Source organism: Oncorhynchus clarkii, chromosome 17, assembly GCF_045791955.1.
Source record: "Oncorhynchus clarkii lewisi isolate Uvic-CL-2024 chromosome 17, UVic_Ocla_1.0, whole genome shotgun sequence".
Classification (NCBI taxonomy): Eukaryota; Metazoa; Chordata; class Actinopteri; order Salmoniformes; family Salmonidae; genus Oncorhynchus; species Oncorhynchus clarkii.
Genome location: NC_092163.1, coordinates 76,823,741 through 76,849,973, shown reverse-complemented (window position 1 = coordinate 76,849,973; position 26,233 = coordinate 76,823,741). Strand labels below are relative to the sequence as shown.

The window sequence follows — 26,233 nt, the reverse complement described above, 5'->3', positions numbered from 1 at the left end:
GACCTGAAATAGCCTACCCACACAAACAGTGTAGTGAAGAAGGCGCAACAGCACCTCTTCGACCTCAGGAGGCTCAAGAAATTTGGCTTGGCCCCTAAGACCCTCACAGATGCACCATTGAGAGCATCCTGTCGGGCTGGATCACCGCCTGGTACGGCAACTGCACCATCTGCAACCGCATGGCTCTCCAGAGGGTGGTGCGGTCACACTGCCTGCCCTCCAGCCGAGCCACGGGCTGTTCACCCGGCTATCAAGAAGGCGAGGTCAGTGCAGGTGCATCAAAGCTGGGACCGAGAGACACTGAAAAACAGCTTCTATCTTACGACCATCAGACTGTTAAATAGCCATCACCAGGCAGCCTCCACCCAGTTGGCTTCCCTGAACTCAGACACTGTCACTAGCTGGCTACCACCCAGTTAATCAACACTGCACCTTAGAGGTCCCGTTAGAGGCTGTTGTCCTATGTACATAGTCATGGAACACTGGTCACTTTAATAATGGAACACTAGTCACTTTAATAATGTTTACATAGTTTTATTTTTATTTTACCTTTATTTAACTAGGCAAGTCAGTTAAGAACAAATACTTATTTTCAATGATGGCTTAGGAACAGTGGGTTAACTGCCTGTTCAGGGGCAGAACGACAGATTTGTACCTTGTCAGCTCGGGGGTTTGAACTTTCCGGTTACTAGTCCAACGCTCTAACCACTAGGCTACCCCATAGTGATTTATCCATTTCATATATATATATATATATATATATACTGTATTCTAGTCAAAGCCCACCTTATTCAACTATTACTGTACTGTTATTCTATCCTACGTATTCTACAGAAATACTACACATTCTATCCACATACTGTCCATAATGTCTATACATCCCATCATACATATATATATATATATATATATATACACTGAACAAAAATAAAAAGGCAACATGTAAAGTGCTGGTCCCATGATTCATGAGCTGAAATAAAAGATCCCAGAAAGTTGAATTCATTTAAATGGACTGATTTCTATATATTAACTGTAACTTAGCAAAATGTTGCATTTATATTTTTGTTCAATATATATATATATATATTTGTACTCTGACTCCAACATTGCTCATCCTAATATTATATTCCTTAATTCCATTATTTTATTTTTTAGATTTGTGTGTATTATTGTGAATTGTTAGATACTACTGCATTGTTGGAGCTATGAGCACAAGCATTACGCTACACTCACATTAACATCTGCTAAATATGTGTACGCGACCAATAACATCTGCTAAATATGTGTACGCGACCAATAACATTTGATTTGATTTGATTGATACGTTGTGTAAAGCTGTACAGCTGTGTATGTGTCTAGGGCTTTTTGCCTTGGCTGTGTGTGTACTGTAGTGGTATTTTGTAGTGGGTTGTAGTAGTGTTGGGTGTATGTTATTATAAATATTTAGAGGGTGGGTTGTAAAGTCTGGTCTGTCCCTGTATATAATCCCCTGCAGTAAAGTGGGGGGGATGGCATCAGCAGTGGTCTCCCATGGAGTAATAGGTGTGAGTGAGGATGTCACCACAGCCCAGCCCAGCCCAGCCAAGCCCTGCCCCAGCCCAGGCAGAGAGCACCACAGACAGACGAGGGGAGGGGGAGGGGGAATTGGAAACATATGGATGGGCCTGAGTGCTGTCTGCTCTTTCCTGGCCCCTCCTCCTCTGTCTGGTCCTTGGCCTCTCATTCCTTCTCCAGTCCAGACAGTGGCTGAATGTACCTCATATGTCCAGTCTACGTATACAGTACCTTGGTATAAACTATTTATTTTCCTCTGCACTCACATCCAGACCCAGGGACACAACAGACGCATTAGAGGCCACTGAGCCTTATGGTTCAGTGTATGAATGTCTCACAGACCCAGGGACACAACAGAAGCATTAGAGGCCACTGAGCGTTACGATTCAGTGTATGAATGTCTCACAGACCCAGGGACACAACAGAAGCATTAGAGGCCACTGAGCCTTATGGTTCAGTGTATGAATGTCTCACAGACACAGGGACACAACAGAAGCATTAGAGGCCACTGAGCCTTACAATTCGCTGTATGAATGTCTCACAGACACAGAAACACAACAGAAGCATTAAGGGCCACTGAGCGTTACGATTCAGTGTATGAATGTCTCACAGACACAGGGACACAACAGAAGCATTAGAGGCCACTGAGCCTTACAATTCGCTGTAGGAATGTCTCACAGACACAGAAACACAACAGAAGCATTAGAGGCCACTGAGCGTTACAATTCGCTGTATGAATGTCTCACAGACACACATCCAGCTGTTTCCTTCCTCCGTGCACCCCGGTTGGACTGCGAGGTAGCAACACCATTTCATTTCTGCCTCCACACTCACATCCAGGCACACTAAGACAAGACAAGGCCCTCCCTGTCTCCTTGTTGTTTTGTTATTCTTTAACTTCTTATGACCCAACTGTAGGAAGCTCTAGGAATATCTTCTTTAGTAACAGCATGACTACCAAAACCCAACACTACCCACCACTGCCACTCCAAGGATAACATCAAAATACTCGCCACATCCCTATTGCAGAAAACATGAAGTGACAAGAAAGCCCTTTCAAAGTTTCACATTAAAGCAATTACCGGGGTAAGGACTGGGAATACTTCTGTGCTTGTGTGTCTGGAGTGTGTGTTTGATTCTGCATGTATAAGATGTGTGTGTGTGTGTGTGTGTGTGTGTGTGTGTGTGTGTGTGTGTGTGTGTGTGTATGTGCAAAGTAAGGGAGTATGTATGATCAGTGTGGTGATGGTGGTGGTGGGTTGGAGGGGGTCCGACACAGAGAGACAGACGCCAGGCTGGGTTTGGAACAGATCCTGTTGAGGGACTGTGGCTGACGGAGTGTGGAGGGACTGGCGAGGAGGAGAAGGGATGGTTGGTTAGGGAGGAGTGATGCCGGGAGTGGGGCGGACAGACGGACGGACGGGGAGGTTGGGGGAGTGGGGTGGGGGCTAATTAACTAGGGCTAGGGTGACATGGAGTCCCAGTGACTTGGAGTCCCAGTGGTTTGGAGTCCCAGTGACTTGGAGTCCCAGTGGTTTGAAGTCCCAGTGGTTTGGAGTCAGTGATTTGGAGTCCCAGTGGTTTGAAGTCCCAGTGGTTTGAAGTCCCAGTGGTTTGGAGTCCCAGTGGTTTGAAATCCCAGTGGTTTGGAGTCCCAGTGGTTTGGAGTCCCAGTGGTTTGAAGTCCCAGTGGTTTGGAGTCCCAGTGGTTTGAAGTCCCAGTGGTTTGGAGTCCCAGTAGTTTTAAGTCCCAGTGGTTTGGAGTCCCAGTGGTTTGAAGTCCCAGTGGTTTGGAGTCCCAGTGGTTTGGAGTCCCAGTGGTTTGAAATCCCAGTGGTTTGTAGTCCCAGTAGTTTTAAGTCCCAGTAGTTTGGAGCCAGTGGTTTGGAGTCCCAGTGATTTTGAGTCCCAGTGGTTTGGAATCCCAGTGGTTTAGAGTCCCAGTGGTTTGAAGTCCCAATGGTTTGGAGTCAGTGGTTTGGAGTCAGTGGTTTGGAGTCCCAGTGGTTTGGAGTCCCATTGGTTTAGAGTCCCAGTGGTTTGAAGTCCCAGTGGTTTGGAGTCAGTGATTTGGATTCAGTGGTTTGGAGTCCCAGTGGTTTGTAGTCCCAGTGGTTTGGAGTCCCAGTAGTTTTAAGTCCCAGTGGTTTGGAGTCAGTGGTTTGGAGTCCCAGTGGTTTGGAGTCCCAGTGGTTTGGAGTCAGTGGTTTGGAGTCCCAGTAGTTTTAAGTCCCAGTGGTTTGGAGTCAGTGGTTTTGAGTCCCAGTGGTTTGGAGTCCCAGTGGTTTGGAGTCCCAGTGGTTTAGAGTCCCAGTGGTTTGGAGTCAGTGATTTGGAGTCAGTGGTTTGGAGTCCCAGTGGTTTGGAGTCCCAGTGGTTTGGAGTCCCAGTGGTTTGGAGTCCCAGTAGATTTAAGTCCCAGTGGTTTGGAGTCAGTGGTTTGGAGTCCCAGTGGTTTGAAGTCCCAGTGGTTTGAAGTCCCAGTGATTTGGAGTCCCAGTGGTTTGGAGTCAGTGATTTGGATTCAGTGGTTTGGAGTCCCAGTGGTTTGTAGTCCCAGTGGTTTGGAGTCCCAGTAGTTTTAAGTCCCAGTGGTTTGGAGTCATTGGTTTGGAGTCCCAGTGGTTTGGAGTCCCAGTGGTTTGGAGTCCCAGTGGTTTGGAGTCCCAGTAGTTTTAAGTCCCAGTGGTTTGGAGTCAGTGGTTTTGAGTCCCAGTGGTTTGGAGTCCCAGTGGTTTGGAGTCCCAGTGGTTTAGAGTCCCAGTGGTTTGGAGTCAGTGATTTGGAGTCAGTGGTTTGGAGTCCCAGTGGTTTGGAGTCCCAGTGGTTTGGAGTCCCAGTGGTTTGGAGTCCCAGTAGATTTAAGTCCCAGTGGTTTGGAGTCAGTGGTTTGGAGTCCCAGTGGTTTGAAGTCCCAGCGGTTTGAAGTCCCAGTGATTTGGAGTCCCAGTGGTTTGGAGTCAGTGATTTGGATTCAGTGGTTTGGAGTCCCAGTGGTTTGTAGTCCCAGTGGTTTGGAGTCCCAGTAGTTTTAAGTCCCAGTGGTTTGGAGTCATTGGTTTGGAGTCCCAGTGGTTTGGAGTCCCAGTGGTTTGGAGTCAGTGGTTTAGAGTCCCAGTAGTTTTAAGTCCCAGTGGTTTGGAGTCAGTGGTTTTGAGTCCCAGTGGTTTGGAGTCCCAGTGGTTTGGAGTCCCAGTGGTTTAGAGTCCCAGTGGTTTGGAGTCAGTGATTTGGAGTCAGTGGTTTGGAGTCCCAGTGGTTTGGAGTCCCAGTGGTTTGGAGTCCCAGTAGATTTAAGTCCCAGTGGTTTGGAGTCAGTGGTTTGGAGTCCCAGTGGTTTGAAGTCCCAGTGGTTTGAAGTCCCAGTGATTTGGAGTCCCAGTGATTTGGAGTCCCAGTGGTTTAGAGTGCCAGTGGTTTGGAGTCCCAGTGGTTTGCGTTCAACCACATGCTGCTTTTGATGAGGGCTGAATCCTCAAGCTCAATCAATCTCACATGAAGCCAACTGAGAGAGAGTGAGGGATAGAAAAGGAGTGGAATGAAGAGAGAAGGAGTGGGAAGAGAAGTGAAGGAGTGGGGAGGGGAGTGAAGAGGTGGGAAGAGGAGTGAAGGAGTGGGGAGGGGAGTGAAGAGGTGGGAAGAGGAGTGAAGGTGTGGGGAGGGGAGTGAATGGGCGGGGAGAGGAGTGAAGGGTCGGGGAGAGGAGTGAAGGGGTGGGGAGAGGAGTGAAGGGAAAGGGATAGGAGGAGAAGAGAGAAATGGAGAGGAAGTCCCAGTGGTTTATACGATTTATAGGAATGAAATGACAGCCCTGGAAGAATAACTGTGTCATTATGAAACAAAATCCAGAATATCACTTAACCTCTCAATACAGTCTCAATACAGTCTTAAAGCAGTCTCAGTGCAGTCTCAGTAAAGTCTCAATACAGTCTCAGTAAAGTCTCAGTAAAGTCTTAATACAGTCTTAAAGCAGTCTCAGTAAAGTCTCAGTACAGTCTCAATACAGTCTCAGTGCAGTCTCAGTAAAGTCTCAATACAGTCTCAGTACAGTCTCAATATAGTCCCAATACAGTCTCAGTAAAGTCTCAGTAAAGTTTCAATACAGTCTTAAAGCAGTCTCAGTAAAGTCTCAGTACAGACTCAATACAGTCTCAGTGCAGTCTCAGTAAAGTCTCAATACAGTCTCAGTAAAGTCTCAATAAAGTCTCAATACAGTCTTAAAGCAGTCTCAATACAGTCTCAATACAGTCTCAATACAGTCTCAGTACAGCCTCAATACAGTCTCAGTACTGTCTCAGTACAGTCTCAATACAGTCTCAGTACAGTCTCAATACAGTCTCAAAACAGTCTCAACACAGTTTCAGTACAGTCTCAATCCAGTCTCAATCCAGTCTCAATCCAGTCTCAATCCAGTCTTAATCCAGTCTTAATCCAGTACTGTTCTCTGTACAAAACTGTTTACATAATTATCATATTTGACAGTATGTTTGTCTCAGGGTAAGGCTGAAGGAGCGCTGTATGTGTACTGTAGCTGTGTGACTATGCATATCTTTGCATGTCAGTGTGTACATACAGTATATAGTAATTGTACCGTGTGCGTGTGTGTGTGTGTGATCGTGTGGCATGGCGTCATGGTGCTGGTTGAATGTGGCACCCATTAGTGGTTCTCCTGAAGAGCTCACAGACACACACACACGCACACACGCACACACACACACACACACACACACACACACACACACACACACACACACACACACACACACCCTGGCAGGACGAAAGCAACTCAACATATTTCCTCCGTCACAGTACCGAGTGGCAGGAGTCTCAGCACCCTCTTCATTTATTTATTTAAAGTTACGTTCTGTAGAAAGTGATCCCATTGCTCTTCTCGTTAAGGGCATAATTCGTACGCATTTAATTAAATCAAAACATCTCCCTGCTCCCCCTCTCAACTGTGTACACTCTTAGATTTAGGTGTGACTCAAGGAACCCTGGACATTCTCAAGGAACCCTGGAGTTCTTCAAGGAAACATTGCAGTCAATAGGTTAATATTTGCACCTTTGGTTAGTTGAAGGGTTAATGGAGAACCCTTTAATGTTTCAACGTAGCAAAGGCATCCTGGAGGAACCATTTTGCTGGCACGTGCAGAGCTCTTTGCATTAATTTAGCTGTTGGATTTGTTGCGCTGCCAGACTCAGACGAAGATGAAAAATATGTGTTTTTTTTGGGATAGCTAGCGACTTGTAAACAAATAGCCATTCCTATACGAGTACTATTTTACCAGCCAGATTTAATTCTGAAAAGTTTGTTTATGATGATAATGACGTTTGTTGATGATAATTATTAGGTGTTGGCTTAGGTCGCTAGCTAGCTACAGAATCTTCAACCTACTGTATGTAGCCCTACACTCTTAAAAATGCTTGGTTGTTTGATTGACCAAAGTGCTGGGTTGCAGGCATTGAGTCACTTAGTTTAGTTGTTTTCTTTAAAAAGAGCCAGGTTGGGCTGATGCTGGGTTCTTAAAATATGACCCGGTTGGTCCGATCTGAGGACTGGAGGCGTGGCTTAGTAGATACATGGCTTTCAGATAATTAACTTTGACCATCGTGAGAGTAAATGTCATTCCTGTTCATCTGTTCTGTTGTATTGTCATCTCATGTTAAGGTTGAACAGTGACCGTTTTGTAGTGTATTGTAGTGTATTGTCATCTCATGTTAAGGTTGAACAGTGACCGTTTTGTAGTGTATTGTAGTGTATTGTCATCTCATGTTAAGGTTGAACAGTTTTAATTTGTAGTGTACAAACTTAATGTGATGAACAGGAATGACATTTACTCTCACGTGTGCCCAAAACTATCTGAAAGTCAAACCTCCAATCTTCTAATAGGCTGCTGCCACTATAATATATTATGAAAAAGGTTGAATCCCTCCCATCACAAAAAAAGGTTCCTGTTTGAACCTTCACACAGGCAGCCCAATATCAACGTATAAATGTCAATCTGTGAAGGTTTTGCACAAAAAAATGCATCATATCACAGGGGTTCCCCTACAGGGGTTCCCCCACATTGGTAATCTGAACCCCAAAAGGTTCTTTGAGGCTCCTTTACTTCTAAGAGTGTAGGGTCTCTGCTCCCCTTGCAAGCCTACAGCCTCCTGTAAGTCTACAGCCTCCTGTAAGCCTACAGCCTCCTGCAAGCCTACAGCCTCCTGTAAGTCTACAGCCTCCTGCAAGCCTACAGCCTCCTGTAAGCCTACAGCCTTCTGTAAGTATACAGCCTCCTGTAAGTCTACAGCCTCCTGCAAGCCTACAGCCTCCTGTATAAGTCTACAGCCTCCTGCAAGCCTATAGCCTCCTGTAAGTCTACAGCCTACTGTAAGTCTACAGCCTCCTGCAAGCCTACAGCCTCCTGTAAGTCTACAACCTCCTGTAAGCCTACAACCTCCTGTAAGCCTACAGCCTCCTGTAAGTCTACAGCCTTATGCAACTCTACAGCCTCCTGTAAGTCTACTGCCTCCTGCAAGCCTACAGCCTCCTGTAAGTCTACAGCCTCCTGTAAGCCTACAGCCTCCTGCAAGCCTACAGCCTCCTGCAAGCCTACAGCCTCCTGCAAGCCTACAGCCTCCTGTAAGTCTACAGCCTCCTGCAAGCCTACAGCCTCCTGTAAGCCTACAGCCTTCTGTAAGTATACAGCCTCCTGTAAGTCTACAGCCTCCTGCAAGCCTACAGCCTCCTGTATAAGTCTACAGCCTCCTGCAAGCCTATAGCCTCCTGTAAGTCTACAGCCTACTGTAAGTCTACAGCCTCCTGCAAGCCTACAGCCTCCTGTAAGTCTACAACCTCCTGTAAGCCTACAACCTCCTGTAAGCCTACAGCCTCCTGTAAGTCTACAGCCTTATGCAACTCTACAGCCTCCTGTAAGTCTACTGCCTCCTGCAAGCCTACAGCCTCCTGTAAGTCTACAGCCTACACTAAGCCTACAGCCTCCTGTAAGACTACAGCCTCCTGTAAGTCTACAGCCTTATGCAACTCTACAGCCTCCTGTAAGTCTACAGCCTCCTGTAAGCCTACAGCCTCCTGCAAGCCACATGAATAGTTTAATTCCAAAATGCTATATATCCATTTTCAAACTTGTTGGTAAATTTATTTTTATTGTTTAAAACCTCTTATATGTAAAGTCCCCTGTTTTGGGACCTGTGTGGTTCTGGTACCAGTTCTGACTGCCATATTCACTTATGTATTGGGCACCATTAAATGGAAATGGCTTGCATTGAGAGGTAGCCCTGATTCTCACGGACACAGGAGTATGTCTCTTCTGCCTGTGTGAAGCAGGACGTGAAATCTGACACCACTTGAAGCTGGGATGTCCCTCCTACCATTTCATTCGCTCTACCGACTGTTCGTCAATTCCTGGCTAAACCCTAAAGCCACTAACAATCCCCTGGAATCCTTACGTCGTAACGCAGCAGGAGAGAGTAGGAGCACATTCGCTGTAGCACATTCAGAGATCGATTTATAGCCAATAATCTAAAATAATTAATAGATTTTAAACAAAAAACAATTTCTGTTTATACTGTGTACTTGAGCTTGGGTCCTCAAAAGTGACTACATCTCAGCAATTTATAACTATTTTTTTAACAGAAAGGTGAGATAGGATCCTTTCATGGGGTATGCAGCATTACTAGTTATTGTTTATGGCCCTCTCATGATAAATAATTACTTTTGGGGATTATGTAGATTACATTTTGGTTTACATTTAAAAGGTTAAAGAAATTATGAAAGAGATTGGTGTGGTTTTTTTCCATATCTAATCATGGCATGGGGTTGTTCAATGACAGACATGCATTTATTTCAAATCTATCACTTGATGGTTTCGTTTCAGAGAGAAAAATAATCATGCTTTTTTTCCCCCAAAATGCTATATATTCGCCTCACTGCTGGGTTTTACACAGTCTAATGTATCAAATAACAACCTTTTTTACTGAAGTCATTTAGCAGATGCTCTTATCAAGATCGATTTATATGAAGTGTATACATCTTAATAGCTAGGTGAGACAACCAACCACACAGTAAAATATGAAAGGACACACATTTCATTCCAGCTAAACAATGGATATACAGATGGATATACAGATGGATATACAGATGGATATACAGACGGATATACAGATGGATATACAGACGGATATACAGATGGATATACAGCTGGATATACAGATGGATATACAGCTGGATATACAGATGGATATACAGATGGATATACAGATGGATATACAGATGGATATACAGATGGATATACAGCTGGATATACAGATGGATATACAGATGGATATACAGATGGATATACAGATGGATATACAGCTGGATATACAGACGGATATACAGATGGATATACAGCTGGATATACAGATGGATATACAGATGGATATACAGCTGGATATACAGATGGATATACAGCTGGATATACAGATGGATATACAGATGGATATACAGATGGATATACAGATGGATATACAGATGGATATACAGATGGATATACAGCTGGATATACAGATGGATATACAGATGGATATACAGATGGATATACAGCTGGATATACAGATGGATATACAGCTGGATATACAGACGGATATACAGATGGATATACAGCTGGATATACAGATGGATATACAGATGGATATACAGATGGATATACAGATGGATATACAGATGGATATACAGCTGGATATACAGATGGATATACAGATGGATATACAGATGGATATACAGACGGATATACAGATGGATATACAGACGGATATACAGATGGATATACAGCTGGATATACAGATGGATATACAGACGGATATACAGATGGATATACAGACGGATATACAGATGGATATACAGCTGGATATACAGATGGATATACAGCTGGATATACAGATGGATATACAGATGGATATACAGATGGATATACAGATGGATATACAGCTGGATATACAGATGGATATACAGATGGATTTACAGATGGATATACAGATGGATATACAGCTGGATATACAGACGGATATACAGATGGATATACAGATGGATATACAGATGGATATACAGCTGGATATACAGACGGATATACAGATGGATATACAGCTGGATATACAGATGGATATACAGATGGATATACAGCTGCTCTAAAAAAGTATTTGCCTATTTTCAGATTTGTTTTCTTTTAAACTGAATGTTATCAGATCTTCAACCAAAACCTAATTTTAGATAAAGGGAACATGAGTTTACAAATAACAAATCAAATTTCATACTTTATTTTACTTATTTCATAAACAAAGTTATGCAACACCCAATGCCCCTGTGTGATAAAGTAATTGTTCCCTTACACTCAATAACTGGTTGTGCCTCCTTCAGCTGCAACGACTCCAACCAAACACTTCCTGTAGTTGTTGATCAGTCCACCTTCAGCTGCACTGACTCCAACCAAACACTTCCTGTAGTTGTTGATCAGTCTCTCACGTCGCTGTGGAGGAATTCTGTCCCACTCTTCCATGCGGAACTGCTTTAACTCAGCGACGTGTGGGTTTTCAAGCATGAAATGCTTGTTTCAAGTCCTGCCACAACATCTCAATTGGGACTAGGCCATTCCAATCTTCAAATGTGTTGCTTTTTAGACATTTTCATGTAGACTTGATTGTGTGTTTTGTCCTGTTGATTGTGCGTTTTGTCTAGCTGATTGTGTGTTTTGTCTAGCTGATTGTGTGTTTTGTCTAGCTGATTGTGTGTTTTGTCTAGCTGATTGTGTGTTTTGTCTAGCTGATTGTGTGTTTTGTCTTGTTGATTGTGTGTTTTGTCTAGCTGATTGTGTGTTTTGTCTAGCTGATTGTGTGTTTTGTCTTGTTGATTGTGTGTTTTGTCTAGCTGATTGTGTGTTTTGTCTAGCTGATTGTGTGTTTTGTCTAGCTGATTGTGTGTTTTGTCTTGCTGATTGTGTGTTTTGTCTAGCTGATTGTGTGTTTTGTCTAGCTGATTGTGTGTTTTGTCTAGCTGATTGTGTGTTTTGTCTAGCTGATTGTGTGTTTTGTCTAGCTGATTGTGTGTTTTGTCTAGCTGATTGTGTGTTTTGTCTAGCTGATTGTGTGTTTTGTCTAGCTGATTGTGTGTTTTGTCTAGCTGATTGTGTGTTTTGTCTAGCTGCATGGCCCAGACTTAACGGGACCATCTCGTCTAAAAAGTTTGACTTAAGTTTGCCAAAAACACCCTGAAGCACCTGGATGAACATCAAGACTCTTAGAAGAATGTTCTAGTGACAGATGAGTCAGAAGTATAACGTTTTGGACGACATGGGTCCCACAACCAGTTATTGAGTGTAAGGGGGTAACTACTTTTTCACATAGGGACATTGGGTGTTGCATAAATTTGTTTATGAAATAAATTAAATAAAGTATGTAATTGTTGTGTTATTTGTTCACTCAGGTTCCCTTTATCTAATATTAGGTTTTGGTTTGAAGATTCGATAACATTCAGTATGAAAAATATACAAAAGTATAGAAAATTAGAAAAGGGGGAAAATATTTTTCCAAGCACTGTATAACGGTTCACAAAAAAACCCCAAAACATTTTCATGCACATCTAAAATCTATGAATTAAAATCTGAGAACAGTACACACACGTTTGATATACCCAAAAGCAATCATTTCTGATTAAAAAAAATGTAAAAAAATAATATACTGTATACTTCCAAATTATATTCTCCAAACTAGCAACTCAAAAACACCAGCACCCAGGTATATTTCATCTAATCTTTGTATTTTAAACTTTTTATCTAATTAGAATAGTGAGCCCAAATAAATTTACTTTCAAAATCTTTTTTTCTGCTTTTCAAGGCATTTTTGTATTTGTATTTATTAGGGATCCCCTATTAGCTTTTTATTAGATTTATTTAACCTTAGGCATGTCAGTTAAGAACAAATTCTTATTTACAATGACAACCCTCACAAGGCAGCAGCTAAGGCAGCAGCTACTCTTCCTGGGGTCCAAACACAATAAGACACATTAAGGCACTTGGTGTTTTAAAAAAAAAAAAAAGATAACATGGACTAACAACACCTGGAAAACAATATAAAAGTTCAGATAAAAATGTTAACACTACTAGATAGACTGAGGATCATATCTGGATGGCATCCTGAAGCCTGGGTGTATTCTGACTTACATGTACACTCTCAGTTGAATCCCCTTGTGCTTCTCTGTTTTGAGGTTTCTTTATGGGTTTCCTTAATTGGTGCCAGTTTCCATTTTTATTTCCCCCAAAAAATAATTACAGCGCATTTTTACTCTTTTGTGTGCTCCTTTTGTGTGTTTATATGTGTGCTCGTGCATGCATACGAACGGGTACTGTCTTTTTTTTAATGCGAGCATAAAAGAAAAGATGAAGACAGACAAGGGGGAGAAGAGCCTTTGAGATACTAGTGTGTTTGTTCTACATGAGTAAAGGGAGTGTACGTATGTATATTATACAACGTTGATGTGTACTGTGGATATGCATCTCTCTGATTAATATCTTTGTACGTTGTTGTTTATGTGTCTATGAGATGACTCACCCACCCTAGCTGGAGCTGTGGTGAGCATGAGAAACAGAGAGAACACTTTACTGCAAGTCAGTTTGTCTGTCAACGGAAAAAAAATAATAGTTTTTTCTCTCTTCTTTTTAGACAGCAGAGGAGGGGTCTGAAGGGAACAGCACATCAGTCTCCCCATGTAGGAGTAAACTACACACAAATACACACACTGACCACAGAGAGCACTAAAGCCACTATGATGGAGGAGCAGAGAAATAATACATCCTTTTGGATAAACACGTGCATGGTTGCTGAGAAAATAAACACAACAGACATCGTCTGCAGAGGGATACTTCAGGAGAGAGGAGAGAGAGATCAGAGGGATACTTCAGGAGAGAGAGAGATCAGAGGGATACTTCAGGAGAGATGAGAGACGGATCAGAGGGATACTTCAGGAGGGAGGAGAGAGAGATCAGAGGGATACTTCAGGAGAGAAAGATCAGAGGGATACTTCAGGAGAGATGAGAGACAGATCAGAGGGATACTTCAGGAGAGAGGAGAGAGAGATCAGAGGGATACTTCAGGATGGAAGAGAGAGGAGAGAGAGGTCAGAGGGATACTTCAGGAGGGAGGAGAGAGAGATCAGTGGGATACTTCAGGAGAAAGAGATCAGTGGGATACTTCAGGAGAAAGATCAGTGGGATACTTCAGGAGAGAGGAGAGAGAGATCGGTGGGACACTTCAGGATGGAAGAGAGAGGAGAGAGAGATCAGAGGGATACTTCAGGAGGGAGGAGAGAGAGATCAGTGGGATACTTCAGGATGGAAGAGAGAGGAGAGAGAGATCAGAGGGATACTTCAGGAGGGAGGATAGAGAGATCAGTGGGATACTTCAGGAGGGAGGAGAGAGAGATCAGAGGGATACTTCAGGAGAGAGAGATCAGTGGGATACTTCAGGAGAGAGGAGAGAGAGATCAGAGGGATACTTCAGGAGAGAGGAGAGAGAAATCAGAGGGATACTTCAGGAGAAAGAGATCAGTGGGATACTTCAGGAGAAAGATCAGTGGGATACTTCAGGAGAGAGGAGAGAGAGATCGGTGGGACACTTCAGGATGGAAGAGAGAGGAGAGAGAGATCAGAGGGATACTTCAGGAGGGAGGAGAGAGAGATCAGTGGGATACTTCAGGAGGGAGGAGAGAGAGATCAGAGGGATACTTCAGGAGAGAGAGATCAGTGGGATACTTCAGGAGAGAGGAGAGAGATCAGAGGGATACTTCAGGAGAGAGAGAGATCAGTGGGATACTTCAGGAGAGAGGAGAGAGAGAGATCAGTGGGATACTTCAGGAGAGAGGAGAGAGAGATCAGAGGGATACTCCAGGAGAGAGGAGAGAGGAGAAAGATGTCAGTGGAGAGGGGAGAGGGTAGAATAGAGGAAAGGAGGGAGAGGAGAGAGACGAGGGGTAAGGGGATATGTTTATCTAAAATTTGCCATATTCTAACTTACTGTGAAACATTATTAATATACTTTTGGCCATGCATTCATGGATTTTCAAACACATTAACATGTATATTGTCATAAAATGGAACTAAAGCATAGTTTTTTAGCATGTCTCTGAGGAAAGAACATTGCAGTCTCATGGCAAGCCACTTTCTAACTAGCTTTACCTATTTTAAATCCTAGGTTTATTTCCATTCACAATATCCATTCAGCAGATGACTATTGTTGGGCTGTTGCTTCCCTAGATGACTACTGTTGGACTGCTGCCTCCCTAGATTACTATTGTCGGGCTGCTGCTTCCCTATATGACTACTGTTGCTTCCCTAGATGACTACTGTTGCTTCCCTAGATGACTACTGTTGCTTCCCTAGATGACTACTGTTGGACTGCTGCCTCCCTAGATTACTATTGTTGGGCTTCTGCTTCCCTATATGACTGCTGTTGCTTCCCGATATGACTACTGTTGCTTCCCTAGATGACTACTGTTGGACTGCTGCTTCCCTAGATGACTACTGTTGCTTCCCTAGATGACTACTGTTGCTTCCCTAGATGACTACTGTTGGACTGTTGCTTCCCTAGATGACTACTGTTGCTTCCCTAGATGACTACTGTTGGACTGCTGCTTCCCTAGATGACTACTGTTGATTCCCTAGATGACTACTGTTGCTTCCCTAGATGACTACTGTTGGACTGTTGCTTCCCTAGATGACTACTGTTGCTTCCCTAGATGACTACTGTTGGACTGTTGCTTCCCTAGATGACTACTGTTGCTTCCCTAGATGACTACTGTTGGACTGCTGCTTCCCTAGATGACTGCTGTTGCTTCCCTAGATGACTACTGTTGGACTGCTGCTTCCCGATATGACTACTGTTGCTTCCCTAGATGACTATTGTTGCTTCCCTAGATTACTATTGTCGGGCTGTTGATTCCCTAGATGACTATTGTTGCTTCCCTAGATGACTATTGTCGGGCTGTTGCTTCCCTAGATGACTATTGTTGCTTACCTAGATGACTATTGTCGTGCTGTTGCTTCCCTAGATTACTACTGTTGGACTGCTGCTTCCCTAGATGACTACAGTTGGACTGCTGCTTCCCTAGATGACTACTGTTGGACTGCTGCTTCCCTAGATGACTACTGTTGCTTCCCCAGATGACTACTGTTGCTTCCCTAGATGACTACTGTTGCTTCCCTAGATGACTACTGTTGCTTCCCTAGATGACTACTGTTGCTTCTCTAGATGACTACTGTTGCTTCCCTAGATGACTACTGTTGCTTCTCTAGATGACTACTGCTGCTTCCCTATATGACTGCTGTTGCTTCCCTAGATGACTACTGTTGGGCTGCTGCTTCCCTAGATGACTACTGTTGGGCTGCTGCTTCCCTAGATGACTACTGTTGCTTCCCTAGATGACTACTGTTGGACTGCTGCTTCCCTAGATGACTACTGTTGCTTCCCTAGATGACTACTGTTAGACTGCTGCTTCCCGATATGACTACTGCTGCTTCCCTAGATGACTACTGTTGGGCTGCTGCTTCCCTAGATGACTACTGTTGCTTCCCTAGATGACTACTGTTGGACTGCTGCTTCCCTAGATGACTACTGTTGCTTCCCTAGATGACTACTGTTGGACTGCTGCTTCCCGATATGACTACTGCTGCTTCCCTAGATGACTACTGTTGGGCTGCTGCTTCCCTAGATGACTACTGTTGCTTCCCTAGATGACTACTGTTGGACTGCTGCTTCCCTAGATGACTACTGTTGCTTCCCTAGATTACTACTGTTGGACTGCTGCTTCCCTAGATGACTACTGTTGGACTGCTGCTTCCCTAGATGACTACTGCTGCTTCCCTAGATGACTACTGTTGGGCTGCTGCTTCCCTAGATGACTACTGTTGGACTGATGCTTCCCTAGATTACTACTATTGCCTGATGCTTCCCCAGATGATCAACAATGATCATGAGTCACAGAGAACAGACAGAACAGAGGGCTGGACAAAACACACACAGTTTATCTGAGGTAACGGAATGGGAAAAACACACATACCACATATCACTCTCAATATCTCTTTCTCACTCTCTCTTTCTTACTGACTCTCCCTTCTCGCTCTTGCATACACACATGCAAGCACACACACAAACACACACACACACACACACACACACACACACACACACACACACACACACACACACACACACACACACACACACACACACACACACACACACACACACACATTACTATCCTTATAAAATCCTATTTTCCCTGACCCCTAACCCTTAACCCTTAATCCTCACTCCTAACCCTGAACCTAACCCCCAAACCTTTACCCTAATTCTAACCATTAACCCTTAATCCTCACTCCTAACCCTTAACCCCTAATCCTCACTGCTAACCCTTAACCCCTAATCCTCACTCCTAACCCTTAAACCCTAATCCTCACTCCTAACCCTTAACCCTTAACCCTTAATCCTCACTCCTAACCCTTAACCCTTAACCCTTAACCCTTAACCCTTAACCCTTAACCCTTAATCCTCACTCCTAACCCTTAACCCTTAACCCTCACTCCTAACCCTTAACCTAACCCCTAAAATCTGGACCCCTACAAATCAGCCGGGCTAGACAATCTGGACCCTTTCTTTCTAAAATTATCTGCTGAAATTGTTGCCACCCCTATTACTAGCCTGTTCAACCTCTCTCTGAGATTCCCAAAGATTGGAAAGCAGCTGCGGTCATCCCCCTCTTCAAAGGGGGGGGGGCACTCTTGACCAAAACTGCTACAGACCTATATCTATCCTACCATGCCTTTCTAAGGTCTTCGAAAGCCAAGTCAACAAACAGATTACCGACCATTTCGAATCTCACCATACCTTCTCTGCTATGCAATCTGGTTTCAGAGCTGGTCATGGGTGCACCTCAGCCACGCTCAAGGTCCTAAACGATATCTTAACCGCCATCGATAAGAAACTTTACTGTGCAGCCGTATTCATTGATCTGGCCAAGGCTTTCGACTCTGTCAATCACCACATCCTCATCGGCAGACTCGACAGCCTTGGTTTCTCAAATGATTGCCTCGCCTGGTTCACCAACTACTTCTCTGATAGAGTTCAGTGTGTCAAATCGGAGGGTCTGCTGTCCGGACCTCTGGCAGTCTCTATGGGGGTGCCACAGGGTTCAATTCTTGGACCGACTCTCTTCTCTGTATACATCAATGAGGTCGCTCTTGCTGCTGGTGAGTCTCTGATCCACCTCTACGCAGACGACACCATTCTGTATACTTCTGGCCCTTCTTTGGTCACTGTGTTAACAACCCTCCAGGCAAGCTTCAATGCCATACAACTCTCCTTCCGTGGCCTCCAATTGCTCTTAAATACAAGTAAAACTAAATGCATGCTCTTCAACCGATCTCTACCTGCACTTACCCGCCTGTCCAACATCACTACTCTGGACGGCTCTGACTTAGAATACGTGGACAACTACAAATACTTAGGTGTCTGGTTAGACTGTAAACTCTCCTTCCAGACCCATATCAAACATCTCCAAATCAAAGTTAAATCTAGAATTGGCTTCCTATTTCGCAACAAAGCATCCTTCACTCATGCTGCCAAACATACCCTTGTAAAACTGACCATCCTACCAATCCTCGACTTTGGCGATGTCATTTACAAAATAGCCTCCAATACCCTACTCAACAAATTGGATGCAGTCTATCACAGTGCAATCCGTTTTGTCACCAAAGCCCCATATACTACCCACCATTGCGACCTGTACGCTCTCGTTGGCTGGCCCTCGCTTCATACTCGTCGCCAAACCCACTGGCTCCATGTCATCTACAAGACCCTGCTAGGTAAAGTCCCCCCTTATCTCAGCTCGCTGGTCACCATAGCATCTCCCACCTGTAGCACACGCTCCAGCAGGTATATCTCTCTAGTCACCCCCAAAACCAATTCTTTCTTTGGCCGCCTCTCCTTCCAGTTCTCTGCTGCCAATGACTGGAATGAACTACAAAAATCTCTGAAACTGGAAACACTTATCTCCCTCACTAGCTTTAAGCACCAACTGTCAGAGCAGCTCACATATTACTGCACCTGTACATAGCCCACCTATAATTTAGCCCAAACAACTACCTCTTTCCCTACTGTATTTAATTAATTTATTTATTTTGCTCCTTTGCACCCCATTATTTTTATTTCTACTTTGCACATTCTTCCATTGCAAATCTACCATTCCAGTGTTTTACTTGCTATATTGTATTTACTTTGCCACCATGGCCTTTTTTTGCCTTTACCTCCCTTATCTCACCTCATTTGCTCACATCGTATATAGACTTGTTTATACTGTATTATTGACTGTATGTTTGTTTTACTCCATGTGTAACTCTGTGTCGTTGTATGTGTCGAACTGCTTTAATTTATCTTGGCCAGGTCGCAGTTGTAAATGAGAACTTGTTCTCAACTGGACTACCTGGTTAAATAAAGGTGTTCTCAACTAGCCTACCTGGTTAAATAAAGGTGTTCTCAACTAGCCTACCTGGTTAAATAAAGGTGTTCTCAACTTGCCTACCTGGTTAAATAAAGGTGTTCTCAACTAGCCTACCTGGTTAAATAAAGGTGTTCTCAACTAGCCTACCTGGTTAAATAAAGGTGTTCTCAACTGGCCTACCTGGTTAAATAAAGGTGTTCTCAACTAGCCTACCTGGTTAAATAAAGGTGTTCTCAACTGGCCTACCTGGTTAAATAAAGGTGTTCTCAACTAGCCTACCTGGTTAAATAAAGGTGTTCTCAACTAGCCTACCTGGTTAAATAAAGGTGTTCTCAACTAGCCTACCTGGTTAAATAAAGGTGTTCTCAACTAGCCTACCTGGTTAAATAAAGGTGTTCTCAACTAGCCTACCTGGTTAAATAAATGTGTTCTCAACTAGCCTACCTGGTTAAATAAAGGTGTTCTCAACTAGCCTACCTGGTTAAATAAATGTGTTCTCAACTAGCCTACCTGGTTAAATAAATGTGTTCTCAACTAGCCTACCTGGTTAAATAAAGGTGTTCTCAACTAGCCTACCTGGTTAAATAAAGGTGTTCTCAACTAGCCTACCTGGTTAAATAAAGGTGTTCTCAACTAGCCTACCTGGTTAAATAAAGGTGTTCTCAACTAGCCTACCTGGTTAAATAAATGTGTTCTCAACTAGCCTACCTGGTTAAATAAATGTGTTCTCAACTAGCCTACCTGGTTAAATAAAGGTGTTCTCAACTTGCCTACCTGGTTAAATAAAGGTGTTCTCAACTAGCCTACCTGGTTAAATAAAGGTGTTCTCAACTAGCCTACCTGGTTAAATAAAGGTGTTCTCAACTAGCCTACCTGGTTAAATAAAGGTGTTCTCAACTAGCCTACCTGGTTAAATAAATGTGTTCTCAACTAGCCTACCTGGTTAAATAAATGTGTTCTCAACTAGCCTACCTGGTTAAATAAAGGTGTTCTCAACTTGCCTACCTGGTTAAATAAAGGTGTTCTCAACTAGCCTACCTGGTTAAATAAAGGTGTTCTCAACTAGCCTACCTGGATAAATAAAGGTGTTCTCAACTAGCCTACCTGGTTAAATAAAGGTGTTCTCAACTGGCCTACCTGGTTAAATAAAGGTGTTCTCAACTAGTCTACCTGGTTAAATAAAGGTGTTCTCAACTAGTCTACCTGGTTAAATAAAGGTGTTCTCAACTTGCCTACCTGGTTAAATAAAGGTGTTCTCAACTAGCCTACCTGGTTAAATAAAGGTGAAATAAAAAAATAATAATAAAAAAAAGTACTTCATAAAAAATATTTGAAAGTACTACTTAAGTAGTTTTTTAGGGGTATCTGCACTTTACTTTACTATTTATATTTGTACTTTTACTTCACTACATTCCTAAAGACAATAATGTACTTTTTATTCCATCCTTAGCAGGACAGGAAAATGGTGAAATTCACACACTTATCAAGAGAACATCCCTGGTCATCCCTACTGCCTCTGATCTGGAGGACTCACTAAACAGAGAACATCCCTGGTCCCTACTGCCTCTGATCTGGAGGACTCACTAAACAGAGAACATCCCTGGTCCTCCCTACTGCCTCTGATCTGGCAGACTCACTAAACAGAGAACATCCCTGGTCATCCATACTGCCTCTGATCTGGAGGACTCACTAAACAGAGAACATCCCTGGTCATCCCTACTGCCTCTGATCTGGAGGACTCACTAAACAGAGAACATCCCTGGTCCTCCCTACTGCCTCTGATCTGGAGGACTCACTAAACAGAGAACATCCCTGGTCATCCCTACTGCCTCTGATCTGGAGGACTCACTAAACAGAGAACATCCCTGGTCCTCCCTACTGCCTCTGATCTGGAGGACTCACTAAACAGAGAACATCCCTGGTCACCCCTACTGCCTCTGATCTGGAGGACTCACTAAACAGAGAACATCCCTGGTCATCCCTACTGCCTCTGATCTGGAGGACTCACTAAACAGAGAACATCCCTGGTCATCCCTACTGCCTCTGATCTGGAGGACTCACTAAACAGAGAACATCGCTGGTCATCCCTACTGCCTCTGATCTGGAGGACTCACTAAACAGAGAACATCCCTGGTCATCCCTACTGCCTCTGATCTGGAGGACTCACTAAACAGAGAACATCCCTGGTCATCCCTACTGCCTCTGATCTGGAGGACTCACTAAACAGAGAACATCCCTGGTCCTCCCTACTGCCTCTGATCTGGAGGACTCACTAAACAGAGAACATCCCTGGTCATCCCTACTGCCTCTGATCTGGAGGACTCACTAAACAGAGAACATCCCTGGTCCTCCCTACTGCCTCTGATCTGGAGGACTCACTAAACAGAGAACATCCCTGGTCACCCCTACTGCCTCTGATCTGGAGGACTCACTAAACAGAGAACATCCCTGGTCATCCCTACTGCCTCTGATCTGGAGGACTCACTAAACAGAGAACATCCCTGGTCATCCCTACTGCCTCTGATCTGGAGGACTCACTAAACAGAGAACATCGCTGGTCATCCCTACTGCCTCTGATCTGGAGGACTCACTAAACAGAGAACATCCCTGGTCATCCCTACTGCCTCTGATCTGGAGGACTCACTAAACAGAGAACATCCCTGGTCATCCCTACTGCCTCTGATCTGGAGGACTCACTAAACAGAGAACATCCCTGGTCATCCCTACTGCCTCTGATCTGGAGGACTCACTAAACAGAGAACATCCCTGGTCATCCCTACTGCCTCTGATCTGGCGGACTCACTGAACAGAGAACATCCCTGGTCATCCCTACTGCCTCTGATCTGGAGGACTCACTAAACAGAGAACATCCCTGGTCATCCCTACTGCCTCTGATCTGGAGGACTCACTAAACAGAGAACATCCCTGGTCATCCCTACTGCCTCTGATCTGGTGGACTCACTAAACAGAGAACATCCCTGGTCATCCCTACTGGCTCTGATCTGGAGGACTCACTACACAGTGAACATCCCTGGTCATCCCTACTGCCTCTGATCTGGTGGACTCACTAAACAGAGAACATCCCTGGTCATCCCTACTGCCTCTGATCTGGAGGACTCACTAAACAGAGAACATCCCTGGTCATCCCTACTGCCTCTGATCTGGCGGACTCACTAAACAGAGAACATCCCTGGTCATCCCTACTGCCTCTGATCTGGAGGACTCACTAAACAGAGAACATCCCTGGTCATCCCTACTGCCTCTGATCTGGCGGACTCACTGAACAGAGAACATCCCTGGTCATCCCTACTGCCTCTGATCTGGAGGACTCACTAAACAGAGAACATCCCTGGTCATCCCTACTGCCTCTGATCTGGAGGACTCACTAAACAGAGAACATCCCTGGTCATCCCTACTGCCTCTGATCTGGAGGACTCACTAAACAGAGAACATCCCTGGTCATCCCTACTGCCTCTGATCTGGAGGACTCACTAAACAGAGAACATCCCTGGTCATCCCTACTGCCTCTGATCTGGAGGACTCACTAAACAGAGCACATCCCTGGTCCTCCCTACTGCCTCTGATCTGGAGGACTCACTAAACAGAGAACATCCCTGGTCATCCCTACTGCCTCTGATCTGGAGGACTCACTAAACAGAGAACATCCCTGGTCCTCCCTACTGCCTCTGATCTGGCAGACTCACTAAACAGAGAACATCCCTGGTCCTCCCTACTGCCTCTGATCTGGAGGACTCACTAAACAGAGAACATCCCTGGTCATCCCTACTGCCTCTGATCTGGAGGACTCACTAAACAGAGAACATCCCTTGTCATCCCTACTGCCTCTGATCTGGAGGACTCACTAAACAGAGAACATCCCTGGTCCTCCCTACTGCCTCTGATCTGGAGGACTCACTAAACAGAGAACATCCCTGGTCATCCCTACTGCCTCTGATCTGGAGGACTCACTAAACAGAGAACATCCCTGGTCCTCCCTACTGCCTCTGATCTGGCAGACTCACTAAACAGAGAACATCCCTGGTCCTCCCTACTGCCTCTGATCTGGAGGACTCACTAAACAGAGAACATCCCTGGTCATCCCTACTGCCTCTGATCTGGAGGACTCACTAAACAGAGAACATCCCTGGTCCCTACTGCCTCTGATCTGGAGGACTCACTGAACAGAGAACATCCCTGGTCATCCCTACTGCCTCTGATCTGGAGGACTCACTAAACAGAGAACATCCCTGGTACTCCCTACTGCCTCTGATCTGGAGGACTCACTGAACAGTGAACATCCCTGGTCATCCCTACTGCCTCTGATCTGGAGGACTCACTAAACAGAGAACATCCCTGGTCCCTACTGCCTCTGATCTGGCAGACTCACTGAACAGAGAACATCCCTGGTCCCTACTGCCTCTGATCTGGAGGACTCACTAAACAGAGAACATCCCTGGTCCTCCCTACTGCCTCTGATCTGGAGGACTCACTAAACAGAGAACATCCCTGCTCCCTACTGCCTCTGATCTGGAGGACTCACTGAACAGAGAACATCCCTGGTCATCCCTACTGCCTCTGATCTGGAGGACTCACTAAACAGAGAACATCCCTGGTCCCTACTGCCTCTGATCTGGCAGACTCACTAAACAGAGAACATCCCTGGTCCTCCCTACTGCCTCTGATCTGGAGGACTCACTAAACAGAGAACATCCCTGGTCATCCCTACTGCCTCTGATCTGGAGGACTCACTAAACAGAGAGCATCCCTGGTCATCCCTACTGCCTCTGATCTGGAGGACTCACTAAACAGAGAACATCCCTGGTCCTCCCTACTGCCTCTGATCTGGAGGACTCATTAAACAGAGAACATCCCTGGTCATCCCTACTGCCTCTGATCTGGAGGACTCACTAAACAGAGAACATCCCTGGTCATCCCTACTGCCTCTGATCTGGAGGACTCACTAAACAGAGAACATCCCTGGTCATCCCTACTGCCTCTGATCTGGAGGACTCGCTGAACAGAGAACATCCCTGGTCATCCCTACTGCCTCTGATCTGACGGACTCACTAAACACAAATGCTTCATTGCCACGATTTCCGCCGAAGTCGGCTCTCCTCCTTGTTCGGGCGGCGTTCGACGGTCTTCTAGCCATCATCGCCGCTCCATTTTTCATTGTTCCATTTGTTTTGTCTTGTTCCTCGCACACCTGGTTTACATTCCCTAATCAACTGCATATATATATATATGTATTCCTCTGTTCCCCCCATGTCTTTGTGTGGGATTGTTTTGTTACGTGTTTTGTATTGACGTGCTAAGCTGGTTTTTCCCCCGGGTACTATGTTTCAACCCGGAGTATGTTTAATTGTTAAACATTTCTTGCTTATTTGTGACTTTGTCGCGCTTTGCACTTTTGCCTTTGGCTGGAGGTTTGTTGGACACTGTTGCGTCCGTCTGTTGTTTGCTTCTGACGAATAAAGTGTTCGCCTGATCACTTTACCATTCTGAACTAAAGTCAGAACTTTGGATTTAACAGAATGGTTGAACATACAGAAAACATAATAGAACATAAAGGGCCCATCCATCTGTTTAAACAGTCTACATTTAGGATTGTTTTTGCACCTGACTTCTACACCAGTAGAGCACAACTCTCTGCTCTACTGCACCTGACTTCTACACCAGTAGAGCACAACTCTCTGCTCTCCTGCACCTGACTTCAACACCAGTAGATCACAACTCTCTGCTCTACTGCACCTGACTTCTACACCAGTAGAGCACAACTCTCTGCTCTACTGCACCTGACTTCTATACCAGTAGAGCACAACTCTCTGCTCTCCTGCACCTGACTTCAACACCAGTAGATCACAACTCTCTGCTCTCCTGCACCTGACTTCTACACCATTAGAGCACAACTCTCTGCTCTCCTGCACCTGACTTCTACACCAGTAGAGCACAACTCTCTGCTCTACTGCACCTGACTTCTACACCAGTAGATCACAACTCTCTGCTCTACTGCACCTGACTTCTACACCAGTAGAGCACAACTCTCTGCTCTTCTGCACCTGACTTCTACACCAGTAGATCACAACTCTCTGCTCTACTGCACCTGACTTCTACACCAGTAGATCACAACTCTCTGCTCTACTGCACCTGACTTCTACACCAGTAGATCACAACTCTCTGCTCTACTGCACCTGACTTCTACACCAGTAGCTCATACGCTGATATTCGTTTGTAAATTATTGTGTTGGAGTGTTGGAGGGTTGGAGTGTTGGAGTGTTGGAGTGTTGGAGTGTTGGAGTGTTGGAGTGTTGGAGGGTTGGAGTGTTGGAGTGTTGGAGTGTTGGAGTGTTGGAGTGTTGGAGTGTTGGAGTGTGCCCCTTGCTAGCCGTAAATTTAAAAAACAAGTAAATGATGCCGTCTGGTTTGCTTAATATAAGGAATTTGAAATGTATTTATACTTTTTACTTTAACTTTTGATACTTAAGTATATTTAAAACAAAGTACTTTTACTTTTATTCAAGTAGTATTTTACTGGGTGACTCACTTTAACTTGAGTCATTTTCTATTAAGGTATCTTTACTTTTACTCAAATATGACAATTTAGTACTTTTTCCACCTCCACATAAACCTAACCCCTAAGCCTAAAATAGTATTTTTCCTTGTGTGGACCAGTGAAATGTCCCCACTTGTCCAAATGTTCATTGTTTTACTATCTTTGTGAGGACTTCTGGCCCCCACAAGGATAGTAAAACCAAACACACACACACACACACACACACACACACACACACACACACACACACAGGACTGGCTGGCTGGTGAAGAAGGAAGAGAGAAAGAGCCCCCTGCCTTCCCCGGCCCCCAGCGTATTATTTGGCAGCTCTTTCCTGTTAATGTGATAATTATACGCTGCCAGAGTCACAGAACAGTTGGAATACACAAACCCAACTACATGTTGTTGTCCTCTAAATACACAAACCCAGCTACATGTTGTTGTCCTCTAAATACACAATCCCAGCTACATGTTGTTGTCCTCTAAATACACAAACCCAGCTACATGTTGTTGTCCTCTAAATACACAAACCCAGCTACATGTTGTTGTCCTCTAAATACACAAACCCAGCTACATGTTGTTGTCCTCTAAATACACAA

The 26,233-nt window shown here is 44.5% G+C and overlaps 1 protein-coding gene across 1 annotated transcript; it reads left to right on the top strand.

Moving 5' to 3' along the window:
* Positions 1–179: 179 nt before the first annotated feature.
* Positions 180–8,651, top strand: LOC139369512 (keratin-associated protein 4-6-like). Its single transcript, XM_071108754.1, has 4 exons — positions 180–263; positions 7,700–7,838; positions 8,051–8,236; positions 8,467–8,651. The coding sequence occupies exons 1-4, from the start codon at positions 180–182 to the stop codon at positions 8,649–8,651; spliced, it is 594 nt and encodes a 197-aa protein (XP_070964855.1).
* Positions 8,652–26,233: the final 17,582 nt, after the last annotated feature.